The sequence below is a fragment of the Heterodontus francisci genome, chromosome 4 (assembly GCF_036365525.1).
Source record: "Heterodontus francisci isolate sHetFra1 chromosome 4, sHetFra1.hap1, whole genome shotgun sequence".
In the NCBI taxonomy this organism is placed as follows: Eukaryota; Metazoa; Chordata; class Chondrichthyes; order Heterodontiformes; family Heterodontidae; genus Heterodontus; species Heterodontus francisci.
In genome coordinates this window covers 46109253-46130205 of record NC_090374.1, presented here as the reverse complement: position 1 = coordinate 46130205, position 20953 = coordinate 46109253, and the positions used below count along the sequence as shown (strand labels likewise).

At 41.0% G+C, this 20953-nt stretch overlaps 1 protein-coding gene across 6 annotated transcripts in view; it reads left to right on the top strand.

Annotated features, from left to right (window-relative positions):
* The window catches only part of tent2 (terminal nucleotidyltransferase 2), a 121308-nt gene that overhangs the window by 9133 nt on the left and 91222 nt on the right, over positions 1 to 20953 (top strand). For all 6 annotated transcript variants that reach the window (XR_010974853.1, XR_010974854.1, XM_068029455.1 and 3 more), the window contains exons 2-7: positions 2193 to 2327; positions 4427 to 4540; positions 5929 to 6121; positions 14025 to 14139; positions 20494 to 20585; positions 20688 to 20751. Coding sequence is in view for 4 of the 6 variants with exons in the window: in XM_068029455.1 (XP_067885556.1) it covers positions 2230 to 2327; positions 4427 to 4540; positions 5929 to 6121; positions 14025 to 14139; positions 20494 to 20585; positions 20688 to 20751 (676 nt within the window). In the remaining 2 variants the exon portion in view is untranslated. The remainder of the gene's footprint in view (positions 1 to 2192; positions 2328 to 4426; positions 4541 to 5928; positions 6122 to 14024; positions 14140 to 20493; positions 20586 to 20687; positions 20752 to 20953) is intronic.

Here is a 20953-nt window from a genome sequence, read left to right as displayed (position 1 = left end):
AGTCATATTTTCCTCTTCACTTCCCTCTCAACTTATTGTATTTGGCCTGGTTCTAGATTGAAGAATTCACCTGGCATGCATCATACACCCTCTTTTTTTTTTTCTGTTTCATCATATTCTGTATCTCCCTAGTCATCCAAGGAGCCCTGGCTTTGGTTCCCCTGCCTTTCCCTCTTGCTATATCTTCTCTCATCCCATTGAAGTTAGCCCTCTTCCAATATAGAAGTTCTATTTTAGATTGTCTTTTGCTCTGCTCCATTACTAATCTAAACCTTATGGTACAATGATCACTGTTACCCAAGTGTTTTTCCACAGACACTTGGTCCAGTTGGCGCACATAGTTCCCTAGCATCAGATCCAGCAATGCCGCCTTAGTTGGACATGAGAACATGCTGGTCAAGGAAGTTCTTCTGAACACATTTCAGAAATTCCTCCCCCTCTCAATTCTCCCAATATCATTATTTTATATTTCTTGCACATCTATGATACCCTGCTCACTCACTCATGCACTCGCACACTCTCACACACTATCTATTTGGAGGCCTATAGAATATCCCAGTAAAGTGATCATCCCCTTTTTGCTTCTCAGTTCTAACCAAATGGATTCTGTTCTTGCCCCCTCAAGGACATCCTCTCTTTCCAACACTACGTTGTCTTCTCTAATCAGTACTGCCACCCCACTTGCTTTTTCTCCTCCTTTATCTTTTCTGAACACTTTGCATCCATGAATGTTAAGCACCCAGTCCTCACCATTTTTAAGCCATGTTGCTGTTATACATCATAGTCCCACATGGCTATTTGTGCTTGTAACTCAACAACCTTATTCACCAGGCTTTGTGCATTTGCATATATACATTTTATTGCCCTTGAGAAGGTGGTAGTGAGTTACTTCATGAATATAACTGGGTGAGCTTTCAGAGGGCAGTTAAGAGTCAGCTATGTTGTTGTGGGTCTGGAGTTGCATATAGGTCAGATGGAGTAAAGACAGCCTATTTTCTTCCCCACAGGATATTAGTGAACCAGATAGGTTTTTACGACAATCTGGTAGTTTCATAGTCATCATTACTGATTTTAGGTTTTTATTTTAGATTTATTTAATTAACAATTTAACTTCCCCAATATCATGGTGGAATTTGAGCTCACGTCTCCAGATCATTAGTCCAGGCCTCTAACCCAGTAACATAACATAACTATGTTACCATACTACTTATTGTTTTTGGTTACGGTTTATTGTTCCTCCTCAACCTCTCTGCTCCCGTTGTTCATGTTGACCACTCCATTCTCCACAGCCTCTCCTCTATGGTACTGCTTTCTCTCAATTATCTGTTCCTTGTGCATGGGCGGTTACTGACATCAAGCTCTGGATGAGTCAAATTCCTGAAGCAGTGTAGCAAAACCATCCACCTTACTTGGCTTTCGTCAGCATCAATGCACTTTTGGCTGCAACTTCAAGCTCAGGCTGAAACTGGTCTTGTGTAACCTTTATGTTTGACCCGGAGTTAAGCTTTTGTTTACATATCTTGTCTGTCGCCTAGATCATTGCCTTGCACCTCCAGCATATTGCCACCCCGCCCCCACTGCCCCACACTCCCTACTTTTCCCCACTGCTGCTGAAACCTTTGAGGATTTAATTCTCAAATGTTCTTGACCTCCCTGACAAGCCACATCTTATCCAGACTTCTGAGGTCCAAGCCCCCTCTCTCTGACTAAATCCCACCAATTACCTGTGTCCTTACAAAGCTAATCTGGCCCTATGTCCCAACAAATTAATTTAGATTTCAGAATGTACCTCCAGGTTTTGCCCCATTCCACTTGTTGACTTTTATTTTTAATTAATTGGACTGTAGATTACCATTGGTTTCCTGCTCATTCTGCTCTACTGTTAGAGGTGAGTCGTTTATCCCTGCCCTCTAGAATTCTAACTAAATCACTCTGCCTTACAATCTCTCTATCCTATTTCAAAAACCTTGAAACCTTTATCTCTTTTTTTCTGGTGGTTTTGTATTTTTCTCTCTTTCCATGCCCCCCCTCCCCAAAACCCAAATTCTGCCCTAGTTAAACTCTCCAAGTCGTGCTGCATAATTAAGTTATTTGATTGGCATTTTAGTTGTTTCAGCAAAACTCTTCTGGGCCATAATATTTTGGTGAATGTGGCAAGTGAAAATGTTATTCATTTTGTATACTCTTTCTAGGTGAAAGATTAAATGTTCACGTCAAGTGAAGGAGAGCATGTTCCCTAATTCTCCTAATGTGGGTCGTCCACCCTTCTCTCCTGCTCTTCTTTCACAACAACAGCTCATCAATGCTCATAACTTCAGGAATGCAACGTGAGTGCAGCAGGATTCCACTGATGGACCTTCTCATGTTTTAATACCTGGTGCACACATTTTAATTCTCTTATTGAATTTATATTTTTTGTTTGGCAGTTGGAAAGTAATTAGATAAATATAAATCTCAATTCTTTAGAACAGTGACAACTGATTATTTTGAACATCAGTAATTCTATTGGTAAGGAACTTGGAAAGAATTAAATAAATAAAAAATGCAGAAAATAACAATCAGGATCCTGCTGTTGTTTGCAAAACATGTTCTGAGTGTCTCCAATTTTTACCAATGTTTTCCTAATTTTTATTTTTAAGTATTTGCATAAAATAGATTTAAGACATAAATAAAATTTTCAATAGTTAATGTGAACATGATACTCAACTCAGACATTTTTATTAGGACTGATATATCTAAAACCGAATGCCTTTTTTAAAAGAAAAACTTATTTGGTACAATTGGTTTCCAACTGAAATGCTAAACTTAACAAGCATGACTACAACTGATCAAAAAATGATGAGTTATGTTATATAATTGTATAAGTGCTGTGATTGCTTCACTATATGTTCAGTCATTTGGATAATCCCTTTTCTGACTCATTCAGGTTACATTTTTTGAGTGTACATCCATCAACTGGACAATTTAGAAACTAATCTTCATTTTGTTTGGTTATTGGAGGTACTGTATAGAATAGAATCTGACCAAATGTTTGTGCAGTATTATCTAGTGACACATACCTACTTGATTTCAATGTGTTATTTCATAGTGCTCTTCTACCCTGAACTACAGCTCTCCCTGTCACATGTGCGAATTAGGAATATAATAATTTATGAGAGGGATAAGTTTATTTTATGTGATACAGTAACATTGTGAAAGCAGTTAGTGTTAAAGCAGTTAGTTTTAGTACTCCCATTGTACTTAAATTTAGGAAAAGCTTCAGTTCATAGTTGAGTATTTAATGATTTCTATTTTCAGGTAATTTAAAACATCACCTAGTGAGCACTCATGTTTCAGTATGAAGGACATTATAGCATGAATACTAGAACATATTAAGAAAATAAACCAGTTATAGTCATGCATGTTAAGTTTAGCATCTCAGTTGGAAACCATTTGTACCAAATATGTGTTTTTTTAAAAAAGCGTTCGTTATTGGATATATCAGTTCCAATAAAAATGTTTGAATTGAGTATCCTGTTCATATTAACTATTGAGAATTTTATTCATGTAGTCCTACATCGATCTTATGCAATACTTAAAAGTAAAAATTGGGAAAGCATTAGTAAAAACTGGAGACACTCAGAACCACATGTTTTGCATACAATGACAACATCCTGATTTTGTTACCTTCTGCATCAATTTTTTAAAATTTAGTTCTTTCCAAGTTCCTTCCCAGGCCAGGCATGAAACCTTTCTGGTGTTCTTTTGGTTTTAATTCAGCTAATAGAAGGTATGCAGTAATATGTTCCCTCTGATTTTGTTCTGTTTTAAGAGAGTTTTTTTCATTCCTTCTTAGAATATGAGTGTTGCTGACAAGGCCAGCATTTAATGCCCATTCCTAATTGCCCTTGAGAAGGTGGTGGTGAGCTGCCGCCTTGAACCACTGCAATCAAATATATATCTGTTTTCTTTCCAGTCTGTGCATTAATATTGGTAAAAATGGTGGATGGCCTGTTCATAGGCTTCCAACGTTACTGCTCGAGGGAGGTGCACAACATGAAATGTGGAAAGTACTTTTACCACGCAACAACTGGGTTGGCATGATGAAATGGAGAGTTGAATCCTTGCTCCACTATAGTGCTTCAATATTCTGTAACATACTCTTAGTTCGTTACTTGCCAAAAGTCTCACCCACTCCCACCCCTGCAAACATAAGGACACATTTGGAATATCTTGTTTGTTTCACTTCAGAGTATGGCTGATGGATTTAAACATTTTTTGACAGGGAATTAGTAATGAAGATGCCACATTTTATCACTGTGGTAGAGCACAGATAACCTGTGTCCTTTTGATATCTCACCAAATTGAAGGAAGTCTTAAAATATGTAAATTACTTAAATAATTTTGATCTAATGAATTTTATTTTATTTTAATTACTTATTTGCAGCCTTTCTGGTACCATCCTGACAGGAGTTGTTACTCCACGACCATCAGCTGTGTGGCCCTTCAGTAATGTCTGCCCTACCTATTCACTGGGTCTGCCCAATAACCTTGGAAGGAAGTAAGTCCTGCTTAGCTTGTTTCTTCAGAATTAAAAAAAAATGCAACGCTTAGTGAGAAGTACAGTCCTTTCTAATGAGTTGCATTTCAGTTTGAAAAGTAAAATTTTAAAATTAAAACTTCTAATTCTATACCACATCAGTTACTGACTGACTGGATAGATAAAGAAATGAAAGAAAGACTTGCATTTACATAGCACCTTTCACACCCACAGGACATCTCAAAATGCTTTACAACCAATGAAGTACTTGTGAAGTGTAGTCGCTGTTATAATGTAGGAAATGTGACAATCGATTTGTGCACAGCAAACTCCCACAAACAGCAACGTACTACTGACCAGATAATCTGTTTTTTGTGATGTCGATATTGAGATATTGGCCACAGCGCCGGGGTTAACTGCCATGCTCTTCGAAATAGTGTCACGGGATCTTTTGTGCCTAGCTGAGAGAGCAGACTGGGCTGCAGTTTAACATCTCATGTGACACCTCAGACAATGCAACACCCCCTCAGTACTGCACCGGAGTGTCAGCCTTGATATTTGTGCTCAAGTCCTGGAGTGGGACTTGAACCCACAGCCTTTTGACTCTGATGAGAGTACTACCAACTGAACCATTGCTGACACACAAATGGTGACATAGTAGCTCTCATATTGGGTCAGATGAAGAGCAAGTTGTTTTATATTATGCCAGTATTTTGCCTTAAATTGGTCGTCAGATGACATGTTAGCACCTTGAAAATTAACACTGACTGAAAAAAAAATTTCACACCAGAAAGACAGGTGGTGAATCATAGAATCTTTACACACTTTTATAAACCTTTATTGACAGAGATTCCCATTACAAACATGCACTTCATAACTCACAACCACAGTTTCAGTCTTTTCCTAGTTATTGGAGCACAAGTGAATCCCCAGTTAATGTCCACCCCCTGCATACAGTTAAGCACATTTAATATACAATTAACAAAAGGGAGTGTGAGAGGTTTTGGCATGTCCTCTAATGATTATTCTGAGCACAATAACTTCTATGATGTGGATATAACAGTAACCATTGTGAAAATACACCATATAATGTAACTCAAAATAATTTTCAGTGACGAAAGCAGGAAATGACCTTCTAGGGAAGTTATCTGATTCTTTTATCTATTTCTGAAACATGATTTTAAATTTGAATGTTCAAAGTAATTACTCTTGTTAGCACTAGCTGACGATAAACATGTTGGAGCATTAACATTAAACATCGGTTTCAAATTTAATTTTATTACATCTAAGTAATTATACCTGGCCTTCCTATCAATGCAAGTTAAATTATGGATTTCATTGATCAATAGATATAATTTTAAATGCCAGTTTTAATAATCTGATGCACAGAAATCTCATCTGTGTTACAGACGAAGGAGTGATGAGCGAAGTAGTCCTTATGAAGTCAAGCGCCAGCGGTTTCAGTCACCACCTTCTCGACCATCTGGCAGTTCAGTGCCTTTTCTAGTTGATGGCAGGTATTCAGTCCCTTCACCTGGAATTTCATCTCTGCTTCCACTCACGGATCACCCACAAAATACTCTCCAAGTGGCCAGGGATAAGGTATTGATTCGCTACTAAATATTTGGTGATATGCTACTGAATACTGAACAACAGTACAGAAAAACTGCTTTTATCAAAAACGACTGGGAAGTGCAGAAGCGTTTGGGATAATTGAGAGGCTGAATAGGGGAGTGCATTTTGCAGTTTGAATTACAATAGACCTTTGTTTTACCGGTTGTATCTGCTAAAGAAAGCTCCACTTTAAATGTAGTTTCGGACTATGTTTAGAACCAGATTCATGCGTTGATAAGTTCAGCTTACTCCACTCAAAACTGTACAGTTTCTATTTGATTCAAAGTTAGCTTTATTTATTATTGGACTGAATATTTCAAGTAAGAGAAAGGAAATGCTTAAATTTTATATAGCTGAAATGGGTAGTAAGTGGGACACCAGGTTGGAGGTAGGGTTGAAAAGTACCTCAATAGAGGAAGGTATTGAGGTTTTTGAAAGCGAGGAGGGAGGTAGCGCGGTGAAATTGATGTAATAATGAATTGGTATAGATTATGTAACTCAAGAATACTAAGGCAGAGGAAAAAATTTAATCAGTGAATAGTGAATTTAAAAACTTAGGAACAACTTTACTTAGTGATAAACCATGAAGATAGTAGAAACAAAACCTTAAGGCTATTTAGAATAATGTTGGATGTTGTATTGAGAAATAATATTAGAGGGCTGATATTGAAAGTTGTAAATATAATAACTAGGAAATTAAACTTGTATCAATTTTTAAAAAAATTTAAACTTCCCACTTTTTTTTTGAAGACTTGATGTGGGAATATGATCTTTCAATTAGCTTCAGCTCCATGCTCATTACTTTCAGTGAAGCAGTGGGTGTGAAAGCTTAAGCTGAGTAAAAAAATGTTCTGCTTCCATGTCCGCTTTGGAAATGTGAAGATGGTAGCTCTGATCAAGAGGTCAGCCATTGTATTAATTTGAAAAGCTCGTCTTAACTGAGTTGTTACAGGGCACATTCATTTCAACAAATATTTAGGAATAAAGATGCTGGAATCTTTTATAGAATGTTTATTTGGTAAATTAAATTTCCTTCCATAACCAAGGAGCTGCTGCCCATAAAATAAAAAGGGCCCCATATTCTCTGCTAATTGCACAGTGAATTCATCTTCGTCTTTTTAGCCCAGTGAGCATAACGAGTAATTATCCCCCTTTACTTAATCTCCAAATATGAATGGGATATATTGCCATCATCTGTTTGGGTGAGGAGGAGACGAGGTATCTTAGGACAGTATTCCATTTTCCTAGTTTCTCCGTCTCCAACGCATCTGTTCTGATGATGCAACCTTCCACAATGGAGCTTCTGACATGTCTTCCTTTTTCATCAACTAACATCCCCTCCACTGTGGTTGACAGGGCCCTCAACGGTGTCCGCCCTATTTCCTGCACTCATCCCTTCCCCTCACTCCCAGATACGCGGCAGGGTTCCCCTTGTCCTCACTTTCCACCCTACCAGCTTCCACATCCAAAGGTGCATCCTCTGCCATTTCTGCCACATCCAGCATGATGCCGCCACCAAACACATCTTCCCTGTCTCTCCCCTCCCAACATTCTGAAGGAATCGTTCCCTCAGCGACATCTTGGTCCACTCCTCCATCACCCCTGACACCTCGTCCATTCCCACGGCACCTTCCCACACAATCACAGGAGGTGTAATACCTGCCCTTTTACCTCCTCTCTCCTCATCATCCAAGGCCCCAAACATCCTTCCAGTTGAAGCAGCGATTTATTTGTACTTCCTTCAATGTAGTATACTGTATTTGCTGCTCACAATGCAGTGTCCTCTACATTGGGGAGACCAAACGCAGATTGGGTGACCACTTTGCGGAACACCTCCGCTCAGTCCGCAAGCATGGCCCCAAGCTTCCAGTTGCTTGCCATTTCAACACACCCCCCTGCTCTCATGCCCACGTTTCTGTCCGTGTCCTGCTGCAGTGTTCCAGTGAACGTTAACGCAAGCTCGAGGAGCAGCACCTGATCTTTCGATTAGCACTCAGCCTTGCAGATTGAACATTGAGTTCAATAATTTCAGTTCATGATCGGCCTTTTAAAAAATATTTTTCTATTTTTATTTTATTTTATTCACCATGTGCCTGTTTTTCATGTAGACAAAGCTGCTCATTATTCTGCCATTAACACACTCCCTGGACTAATGCTTTGTCTTCCACCGCAAGCATTAACATACTCTTTGCCTTTGTCCCATGACCGTTTTGCTATTTAATCTCTCCTGCCCTATCACCTTCCCTTTTGTGATGTTCCCCACCAACCCTGCCCCCTGCCTTCACTTAAAACCTAATTCTTTTCTAACCTTTGCTAGTTCTGATGAAAGGTCACAGACCTGAAACATTAACTGCTTCTCTCTCCACAGATGCTGCCTGGACCTCCTGAGTATTTCCAGCACTTTCTGTTTTTCTTAGGACAGTGTTCTTTTTAAGAAATTCATGTTCTGTGTGGTCAGCATACCTTATCCTCATTGTTGTGTGTAGATTTTGGTATTTCTTGCATTGTCGGCAGTGCCTCCCAAAGCAGCATATTTGCAATAATTGCTTTCCATGCTTTCTTTCAGCTGTTATGATGCAATGTTTTTAAGAGATCTACTTGTAACTTACATTTAAGTTCAGTGCCCCTTTGGTAGCCACCACTATGCTTTTAATCACAAACTACAGTTAGCTACTGCTTTTTGAAAAAAAAATTAAATGCTGCACGTTTCTGTTGAGGGACCATTTTACCCATTATTCACCCTTGTTATCTTCCATTGTTACATAAGTTTTCACAATATAAAGCCTGCTCAATCTCCCTGCTAAGTTTCAGCATAATAAACTTATTTAGTCCTGGCCAAAAGGATGTTGAAGTGGGATTGTGTCTAAAAAAAAAACACTCCCCATAGGGATCAGAAAATTAAATGAGGGTAGGAAGCAGTAGCTAGAACATTTTGTACAAAGATGCACTGGAAAATCCATTGCTTTATTTGCTCATAGGCAGTAGGAGAAGATTTTTGACAACTTCAGACAACACCATACACCTTTGCTAGTATTTGCTGATGACCAGCCCGATATTTAAGTTCAGTCTCTGCTTTGTGATTGTCTACCACTTCTAATTGACCAAAACATGAAGCTGAAGGCAGCATCACAAGAAAATAAAAATGCTGTCCATCAGGCTGACTGATCCCTGTGTCTCAAGATAGCGATATTCATTTTCTCTCGCGCTCTCGCTCTCTCTCCCTCCCAGCTCTTCACAATATACATTAATGATTTAGATGAGGGAACTAAATGTAATCAACTGGGTGTGAGGGTGACTTGTGAGGAGGATGCAGAGAGGCTTCAGGGTGATGTGGACAAGTTAAGTGAGTGGGCAAATGCATGGCAGATGCAGTATAATGTGGAAAAATGTGAGGTTATCCACTTTGGTAGCAAAAACAGGAAGGCACATTATTATCTGAACGGCTATAAACTGAGAGAGGGGAATGTGCAGCGAGACCTGGGTGTTCTCATACACCAGTCGCTGAAGGTAAGCATGCAGGTGCAACAGGCGGTAAAAAGGGCAAATGGTATGTTGGCCTTCATAGCGAGAGGAATTGAGTACAGAAGCAGGGATGTCTTGCAATTATACAGGGCCTTGGTGAGGCCATACCTGGAATATTGTGTGTAGTTTTGGTCTCCTTATCTGAGGAAGGATGTTCTTGCTATAGAGGGAGTGCAGCCAAGGTTTACCAGACTGATTCCTGGGATGGCGGGACTGACATATGAGGAGAGATTGAGTCGGTTGGGATTATATTCGCTGGAGTTCAGAAGAGTGAGGGGGCATCTCATAGAAACCTATAAAATTCTAACAGGACTTGACAGGGTAGATGCAGGGAGGATGTTCCCGATGGTGGGGGAGTTCAGAACCAGGGGTCATTGCCTAAGGATACGGGGTAAACCTATCAGGACTGAGATGAGGAGAAATTTCTTCACCCAGAGAGCCTGGTGAGCCTGTGGAATTCTCCACCTCAGAAAGCAGTTGAGGCCAAAACATTGAATATTTTCAAGAACGAATTAGATATAACTTTTGGGTCTAAAGGGATCAAAGGATATGGGGTGAAAGCAGGAACAGGCTACCGAGTTGGATGATCATCCATGATCATAATGAATGGCCGAGCAGGCTCGAAGGGCCGAATGGCCTACTCCTACTCCTGTTTTCTGTGTTTCATGTTGTTAGCACACGAAAGACTGCTTGGCAATATTTGGCAAAGAGCAAGCGCGTTCACAAAGCATTTATCCCTCAAGCAACACAAAGACCGATTAACTGTTCATTTGTTTCATTGCTGTATGCAATATAGTAACGGTGATTGCATTTCAAAAAGCAATTTATTTGGTTGTGAAGCACTTTAGGGTGGCCTCAGGATGCAAAAGATACTATATGTAAGTGCAAGATCTCTTTTTTTTTTTTGTTTCCTTTGCCTTTTTCTTGCACACACATTGCCTTTATTTAGGTTATAGGAAAAATTTCCATCAAGTCAGAAACCCAGCATGTTAAGTCCTTTCATTAAAAGTGCAGATTTTAGGCATTTTATCACCATCCTTGGATATGTCCTATCCCACTGGCAGGACAGACCCACCAGTGGTAGCAGAACAATGGTATACAGAAAGGAGGGAGTGGTCCTGGGAGTCAACAACAGACCCCATGCAGTCTCATGACAATAGGTTAAAAATGGGCAAGGAAACCTCCTGCTGATTACCACCTACTACCCTCCATCAGCAGATAAATCAGTACTCTTCCATATTGAACTTCACTTGGAAGAAGCACCGAAGGCAGCAAGGGCATAGAATCTACTCTGGGTGGAGGACTTCACTGTCCATCACCAAGAGTAGCTCGGTACCACTACTGCTGACTGAGCTGGCCGAGTCCTGAAGGACATATCTGACAGACTGGCCTGCAGCAAGTGGTGAGAGAACCTACAAGAAGGAAAAACCTGCTTGACCTCCATTCTATCTGTTGCAGGCGCAACTGTCCATGACAATATTGTTAGGAGTAACCATCACACAGTCCTTGTGGATTAGAATTCCCGTCTTCACACTTAGGGTACCCTCCAGTGTGTTGTATGGCACTACCACTGTGCTAACTGGGATAGATTCAGAACAGAGCTAGCAGTTCAAAATTAGGCATCCATGCGGGACTGTGGGCCATCATCAACAGAATTGTATTCAACCACAACCTATAACCTCATAACTCAGCATATTCCTCACTCTACCATTACCATCAAGCCAGGGGATAAATCCTGGTTCAATGAGGAGAGCATGCCAGGAGCAGCACCAGGCATACCTAAAAATAAGGTGCCAACCTGGTGAAGCTATAACATAGGACCAATGCATGTTAAACAGTGGAAGCAGCATGCGATAGAGCAAAGGGACCTCGCAACCAACGGATCAGATCAAAGCTCTGCAGTCCTGTCATATCCAGTCATGAATAGTGGTGGACAATTAAACAACCAACTGGAGGAGGAAGCTCCACAAACATTCCCATTTTAGAAAGATGGGGAAGCCCAGCACGTTAGTGCAAAAGACAAGGCTGAAACATTTGCAACCATTTTCAGCCAGAAGTGCTCAGTGGGTGATCCATCTCGGCAACTCCTGAGGACCCAAGCATCACAGATTGGCTTCTGCCAATTCGATTTGCTCCATGTGATATTAAGTAATGGCTGAAGGTACTTGATATGGAAAAGGTTATGGGCCCTGACAACATTCTGGCTGTAGTGCTAAAGATGTGCTCCAGAACTAGCTGCGCCCCTAGCCAAGCTGTTCCAGTACAGCTACAACATTGACATCTACCTGAAAATGTGGAAAATTGCCTAGGTATGTCCTGTGCATAAAAAGCAGAATAAATCAAAACCAGTCAATTGTCGCTCCATTTGTGTACTCTCAATCATCAGCAAAGTGATGGAAGTGCTATCAAGTGGCACCTACTCAGCAATAACCGGCTCACCGATGCTCAATTTGGGTTCTGCCAGGGCCAATTGGCTCCAGACTTCATTACAGCCTTGGTCCAAGCATGGACAAAAAGAGCTGATTTCCAGAAGCGAGGTACGAGTGACTGCCCTTGACACCCAGGCAGCATTTGACTGAATGTAGCATCAAGGAGCCCTAGTAAAATTTAAAGTCAATGGAAATCGGGCGGTAGAGCTCTCCACTGATTGGAGTCGTACCTAGCGCAAAGGAAGATGGTTATGGTTGTTGGAGACCCAACATCTCAGCCCCAGGACATCACTGCAGGAGTTACTCGGGGTAGTGTCCTAGGCCCAACCATCTTCAGCTGCTTCATCAATGGCCTTCCCTCCATCATAAGGTCAGAGTGGGGATGTTTGCTGATGCTTGCAGTGTTCAGCACCATTTGCAACACCTCAGCAGTAGTCCGTGTCTGCATACAGCAAAACCAGGACAATGTTCAGGCTTGGGATGATAAGCAGCTAATAACATTTGTGCTGCACAAGTGCCAGGCAATGGCCATCTCCAACAGTAGAAAATCTAACCTTCTCCCCTCGACGTTCAATGGCATTACCATCGCTGAACCCCCACTAATGAAATTCTGGGGCCGGATTATCACCATTGACTAGAAATGTAACTGGACCAGCGATATAAATACTGTGGCTACAAGACTAGGTCAGTAGCTGGGAATTCTTTGGCAACTAACTCAACTCTTAACTCCCCAAAGCTTGTCCACCATCCACAAGTCAGGAGTGTGATGGAATACTCTCCAGTTCCCTGGATGAGTGCATCTCCAACAACACTCAAGAAGCTCGACACTGTCCAGGACACAGCAGCCCGCTTGATTGGCACCCCGTCCACCACCTTCAATGTTCACTCCCTCCACCACTGGTGCATAGTGGCAGCAGTGTGTACCATATACTAGATGCACTGCAGCAACTCACCAATCTTCCTTCAATAGCGCCTTCCAAACCTGCGGTTGCTACCATTTAGAAGGACAACGGCAGCAGATGTCACCACCTGCAAGTTCCCCTCCAAGCCATAAACCATCCTGACTTGGAACTATATCGCTGTTACTTCACTGTTGCTGGGTCAAATTCTTGTAACTCCCTTCACTGTGGGTGTACCTACACCATATGGATTGCAGCGGTTCAAGAAAGTGGCTCACTACCACCTGCTTGAGAATTAGGGATGGGCAATAAATGCTGGCCTTGCCAGCGATGCTCATAACCAATGAACGAAAAGTCAGGCTGAGATTGGCTAGCTGCTGTTGACTTGAAATGCATGTACTTGTTGGTTTTTGGGAAATCGGAACTATCCTGGATTCAGTGTTCACTAACAAGATACTGCTGTTGAACACGACCTCCATAATCTGCTTATTGATAGTTTTTGAGAGCAGTGGAAATCTGATTAGAGAAATGCAAACGGTGTTGTAGGAGATGAAGGCACAGATTTGGGAAGCAACAGCATGTATGTGGGTTTTGGATCAGCATCCGTAAAGAAATAAGAATAGTTCGATAATGCTAATATCCTTCTTTGTAAGTACAGGTTGAACTTCATTCTGAGAATGTGAGTGATACCTGTACTGTACCCTTACCCCAGCTGCTCAGCAAAAACTTTTTTGGTTTTAAAATGACAGTAAAATGTAAAATGGATCTTTTTTATTCTGCGTTACATAATTGGCTTTAGAAATTGAGAATTTTTAAAGATATTTATTACAGTAAATCTGTTTATTTGAAAAGCTCCAGGGATTGTTTTAAAGTGGAAAATGTTAGTTTTTCCTCCTTGCCTTCAGTTCTTGTAATTGCCCAAACATATAAGAATGTGGACAGTTTAAAGATGTATTCAAAAAATATTTTCCTTTCAGTAATTTAATATTTAAGAGTATATATGTGTGGGTATATGGATGGCAATACGCTTTATATTTGCAGCTGAGTCAACAAATTTTGGACCTCTTCTGTAACTGTCAACAACAATCGATTGATCTCGAAAAAAAAGATCTCTGCCGCACACAGATTCAGAGAGAAATCCAGCGAATATTCCCACGTAAGTTAGATTATTGGCTCCTGATTCATTGACCTGTATTTTATCTTGGAGTTGGGGATGGAGTGGTTGTGGGGTCTGGGCTCGAGGGGTGTGAGCGGAAGTGAAGGCTGCTGGTTTGAGGTTGGGAAACCCGAAAGTAAGTGTTTCAAAAACTGTAGGAAGTATTCAGATTTTTTTTTTCTGTAGTTTTCCGGCCCACAGCCAACTTTGGCAGAATAGAGGCCTGTTGGAAAGGAAATCCTACAGCACATACGCACGTACGAATTAGGAGCAGGAGTCGGCTACTTGGCCCCTCGAGCCTGATCCGCTATTCAATGAGATCATGGCCAATCTGATTGTAATCTCAACTCCACTTTCCTGCCTACCCCCAATAACCTTTCACTCCTTTGCTTGTCAAGAATCTATCTACCTCAGTTTTAAAAATATTTTAAAACTCTGCTTCTACTGCCTTTTGAAGAAGAGAGTTCCAAAGACTCAGCACCCTTTAGCAAACAAAGTTCTCCTCATCTCTGCCTTAAATGGCGACCTCCTATTTTTAAACAGTGACCCCTAGTTCTAGATCTCCCAAAAGGGAAAACATCCTTTCCACATACACCCTGTCAAGACCCGTCAGGATCTTGTGTTTCAGTCAAGTCGCCTCTTACTCTAAACTTCAGTGGATACAACCCGTCCATTCCAGGTATTAGTCTAGTAAACCTTCTCTGAACTGCTTCCAATGCATTTATATCCTTCCTTAAATAAGGAGCCCAATACTGTACACAGTACTCCAGATGTGGTCTCACCAATGCCCTGTATAACTGAAGCATAACCTCCCTACTTTTGTATTCAATTCCCCTTGCAATAAATGATAATGTTCTATTAGCTTTCCTAATTACTTTCTGAACCTGCATACCAATCTTTTGTTATTCATGCACTAGGACACCCAGATCCCTTTGCATCTCAGGGCTCTGCAATCTCTCACCATTTAGATAATATGCTTTTTTATTCTTCTTGCCAAAATGAGCAATTTCACATTTTCCCACATTATACTCCATTTGCCAGATCTTTGCCCACTCACCGAACCTATCTATATCCCTTTGTAGCTTCCTTATGTCCTCTTCCCAACTTATTTTCTTACCTATTTTTGCGTCATCTGCAAATTTAGCAACCATCTTCACAACTTACTTTCCTGCCTATCTTTGTGTCATCAGCACATTTAGCAACCATGCCTTTGGTCCCATCATCCAAGTCATTTATATAAATTGTAAAAAGTTGAGGCCCCTACACTGAACCCTGCAGCACACCGCTCGTTACGTCTTGCCAATCAGAAAATGACCCATTTATGCCTACTGTCTGTTTCCTGTCAGCTAGCCAATCTTCTATCCATGCCAATATGTTACCCCGACACCATGAACTTTTATTTTCTGCAATATCCTTTGATGTGGCACCTTATCAAATGCCTTCTGGAAATCTAAGTACAGTACATCCCCCAGTTCCCTTTTATCCATAGCACATGTATCTTCTTCAAAGAACTCCAATAAATTGGTTAAACATGATTTCCCTTTCACAAAACCATGTGGACTCTGCTTGATTACCTTGAATTTTTCTAAATGCTCTGCAATAACGTCTTTAATAATAGCTTCTAACTTTTTCCCTCAGACAGATGTTAAGCTAACAGGCCTATAGTTTTCTGTTTTCTATCTCCCTCCCGTTTTGAATAAAGGACTTACATTGGCTATTTTCTAATCTAATGGAACCTTCCCCCGAATCTAGGGAATATTGGAAAATTAAAATGAATGCATCAACTATCTCACTAGCCACTTCTTTTAGGACCCTAGGATGACGTCCATCAGGACCTGGGGATTTGTCAGCCCGCAGCTCCAACAATTTGTTCAGTACCACTTCCCTGGTGATTGTAATTTTTTTGAGTTCTTCCCTCCCTTCCATTTCCTGATTTGCAGTTATTTGCAGGATGTTACTCTATAGTGAAGACCGATGCAAAATACCTGTTCAATTCATCTGCCGTCTCCTTATTTTCCCTTATTAATTCCCCAGATTCACTTTCTATAGGATCAATGCTCACTTTAACTTTTTTTCTAAATATCTATAGAAACTCTTACTATCTGTTTTTATATTTCTGGTTCACTTTCTCTCATACTATAATTTGTCCCTCCTGATCCATCTTTTAGTCATTCTTTGTTGTCTTTAAATTCTGTCCAATCTTCTGACCTGCCACCCATCTTTGTGCAATTGTATGCTTTCTCTTTAAGTTTGATACTATCTTTAACTTTTTTAGTTAACCACAGATGGTGGGTCCTCCCCTTGGAATTTTTCTTTCTAGTTGGAATGTATCTGTTCAGTGTATTCTGAAATATCCCCTTAAATGTCTGCCACTGAATCTCTATTGACCTATCTCTTAGCCTAATTTGCCAGTTGACATTAGCTAGCTCTGCTTTCATGCCCTGGTAATTGCCCTTGTTTAATTTTAAAATACTTACCTTGGACCCATTCTTCTGTCCCTCAAACTGAATGTAAAATTCAATCATATTATGATTGCTTCTACTTAGGAGCGCCTTCACTATGAGGTCATGAATTAATCCTATCTCGTTGCACAATACCAGGTCTAGTATAGTCTGCTCTCTGGTTGGTTCTAGAACATGCTGTCCTAAGAAACTATCCTGAAAACATTCTATGAACTCCTGCTCCAGGTTTCCTTTACCCATTTGATTTTTCCAGTCTATATGCAGATTAAAATCCCCCATGATTATCACCGTACCTTTCTGACAAACTTCCATTATTTCTTCCTTTATACTCTGTCCTACTGTGAGGTAACTGTTAGGGGGCCTGTACACTGCTCCCACCTTACCTTTATCATTTCTGATCTCTACCCATACTGCTATATCCTGGTTTCCTGAACTTGGGTCATCCCTCTCTAATGTGCTAATACCATAATTAATTAACAGAGCCATCCCTCCACCTTTTCCTAGCTTCCTATCCTTCCTAAATGTCATGTACCCTTCAATATTCGGGTCCCCAATCTATGTCATCCTGCAGCCATGTCTCTGTAATGGCTATCAGACCGTACTTCTTTATTTCTATTTGCGCTCTCAGTTTTTCGAATGCTATGTGCGTTCAGATACAGAACCTTTAGTTTTGTCCTTTTATTACCTTTGTAATGTCTAGCCTTGACTGCTGATTTACTCTTCGATTTGTACTCTCTATCCCTTCCTGTCACGGTCTGTTTATCATTTCCCATATTAATACCTTTCTCTCGTGCTTGTCTCTACTCTTTGATTTACCACATCTTCCCAAATTTGATCCCTTGCCCCCACTATTTAGTTTAAAACCCACTCTATTTCCCTAGTTAGGCAGCTCGCTAGAACACCAGCCCCAGCATGTTTCGGGTGTAGACTGTCCCAGCGGTACAGCCCCCACTTTCACTAGTATTGGTGCCAGTGCCCCACAAACTGGAACCCACTTCTACCACACCAATCTTTGAGCCACACATTCATTTCACTAACCTTATTTGCCCTATGCCAATTTGCCCTTGGCTCAGGTAATGATAAAACAGTGTGCAGATTGCAAGCTGAGTGTGGAGATTTGAGTTTGGTGAGTGGGGATTTTAAGTGTTATCTTTATAAAAGTCTGGCCTGCAGTTAGCATTTAACTGGGATTTACCCTCTAGATAAAGTAAGGTTAAGAAAGTAAAGTAGAGTTAAGAAAGTAAAGTAAGTTTATTACAGTCTAATGCAGCGATTAACAGGCTGATTAGTTAAGTAGCTGACGAGTCAAACCTGGTTGCTGCGGTTTCAGCTGCAAAAGGTATAAATACAGAAGTCTGGGTGCAGCCTGCAAACGTCTGCAGATTGCAAGCTGAGTGCTGCCGAGTTTCGAGTTTGGTGAGTGCCAAGTTGGGTGAAGGGGGGAAGGAGATTCTCCATTTTTCTACTTTTTTTGTTATTCTTTCTTAACCCTCCAGTTTTTGGATTTTGCTTTGGTGCATTGGAAGGAGCTGTTTGGTGAGTACCTGGTAAGCTCTTCTACTTATAATAAATAGTCTGTAAAGTTAAGGTATGGCAGGGCATCTCTGCTGAGTGAAATGTACAGCTTGTGGCATGTGGGAAGTCGTGGATGCACCATGTGTCCTAGACAAACACATCTGCAGGAAGTGTCACCGGCTGCAGGAGCTTCAGCTCCGGGTTTTGGAACTTGAGCGGCGGCTGGAGTCACTGTTGTACATCTGGGAAGCAGAGGACTATGGGGATAGCGCGTTTAGGAAGGTGGTCACACCACAGGTTAGGAGCATGCAGGCAGATAGGGAATGGGTAACTGCCAGGCAATCTAAGCGAACCAGGCAGGTAGTGCAGGAGTCCCCTGCTATGATCTCCGTCACTAATCAGTTTTCCATTTTGGATACTGGTGAGAATGATGGTTCCTCAGAGAAGTGCAGTCAAAGCCAAGTCTGTGGCACCACAGGTGGCTCAGATGCACAGAAGGGAAGGAAGAAGAGTGGAAGAGCAGTAGTGATAGGGGACTCGTTAGTTAGGGAAACAGACAGGCGTTTCTGCAGCAGTAAATGTGACTCCAGGGTAGTGTGTTGTCTCCCTGGTGCCAAGGTCAAGGATGTCACAGAGCGGCTGCAGGACATTCTTCTGGGGGAGGGTGAACAACCAGAAGTCATGGTCCACATTGGTACCAATGACATAGGTAAGAAGGGGGATGAGGTCCTGAAAGCAGATTTTAGGGAGCTAGGAAGGAGATTAAAAAGCAACACCTCAAGAACAGTAATCTCAGGATTACTCCTAGTCCCACGTGCAAGTGAGCATAGGAATAGGAGAATTGAGCGATTGAACATGTGGCTGGAGAACTGGTATAGGAGGGAGGGCATCAGATTTCTGAGACATTGGGACTGGTTCTGGAGCAGTGGGACCTGTACAAGATGGACGGGTTACATCTTAGCAGGTCTGCGGCGAATATCATCACAGGGAGATTTGCTAGTGCTGTTGGGGAGGGTTTAAATTAAATTGTCAGGGGGATGGGAACCTGAAAAGGAGCTCAGATTGGAGGGATGCAAAACTGGTAACTTGTCAGGGGTGTGGGAACCAGGAGCAAGTATTCGAGAGGAATACCAAGGTGCACAGAATACTGGGGAAGCTAGATAGCACTAGAGTGGGGGATAATAAGTTATTAGGTGGGGTCAGAGTAAGGGAGAAAGTAATAAAGTCTGAATTAGGGTTATTGTGCATGTATGTGAATGCACAGTGTGTGGTTAATAAGACTGGTGAGGTACAGGTGCAGATTGCCATGTAGAAATATGATATGGCTATAACAGAGACCTGGCTCAAAGAAGGGAAGGACTGGGTGTTAAATATTCCTGGATACAAGGTGTTCAGGAAAGATAGGAAAGGGAAAAAGGGGGGAGGGGTGGCTGTATTGATTAAAGAGAGAATTGCCGTGCTCGAGAAAAAGGATGTCCCAGAGGGGCCGAGGACAGAATCAATTTGGCTAGAGCTAAGGTTTTCAGGAACATTTTCATGGAGAAAAGAGAGGTTGAGAGGTTTAGGGAGGGAATTCCAGAACTTGGGGCTTGGACAAATGAAATCACAAACACCAATGATGCAGCATAAAATTGGGAATGCTCAAAAGGCCAGAATTAGATAAGTCAGAGATCTCAGAGGTTTGTGGAGCTGGAGGAGATTACAGAAATAGGGAAGGATGTGGCTATGGAAGGATTTGAAAACAAAGATAAGAATTTTAAAATCAAAGCTTTGCTTAACTGGGAGCCAGTGTTGGTCAGTGAGCACAGGGATGATGAGTGAATGGGACCAGTTGCGGGTAAGGGTGCAGGCAGCAGAGTTTTAGATTACCTCGAGTTTACAGAGGAATTTGTTGGAATAAAGTCTAGTGGTATAAGAGGCATGGTTGAGAGTTTCAGCAGGAGATGAGTTAAGGTAGGGGGGGGGATTTGGGCAATGTTACAAAGATGGAAATAAGTAAGACTAAAAGTTCTTGTAGTAATGTTTTGAGAAGGAACAAAGAAAAGCAGGTATTACCATTACATTGTTGTCCAATGATTTCAGTGGGCTACAATATATATTATGTTCCAATTTTTGTTTTGGATTTTTTTAATGGCAGGAGAATCTACTGGTGCTTCATCACCTAAATATATAAGATTTTACACTAAATTGTGCAATCTTTCTTTTTTTCATTGTGAACAGGCATTGCTGTTTAACTTTGACCCTGACTCATATTGAGAATTACTGTAAAACTAAAAGGAAAGGCAAAGTGAAATATGTCAAACCAAAGTAAATTTTTTGGCAGGTGCCTATATGATTGGAAATATTCTCATATGTTTCTATCTTTTTTTCATCCCAGAGACAAAGTTGTATTTGGTTGGTTCTTCTCTGAATGGCTTTGGTACTCGTTACAGTGATGCAGACCTGTGTCTGGTGTTGAAAGAGGAGCCGGTATGTTTTTTTTCAGTGTCAATTTTAGCTTGACATTTTCCCAATTATTGTTATATCAATTGGCTAGATATATTGAAAGGCAAAAATTTTATATTCTTATAGATGAATCAAAGGAGTGAAGCATGTCACATACTCAGTTTAGTTCAACAACTTTTCTACAGACTATGTAAGTCACTCTTTAAAGTTATTATGCTGTTAGTGTTGTAGTGTGTAGAACATGTCAAGATTTAAAAAGTAACTTAGGTGGGATGAAAGAAAAGAGGATAAAGGGATACATGGCCTGTTTCCATGTTATAATTTCTGTGTGTTTCTTTAGATAAAGAAGGCAATATTTGGTATTTCACCAGGGTATGCAGTATGAATTTTTA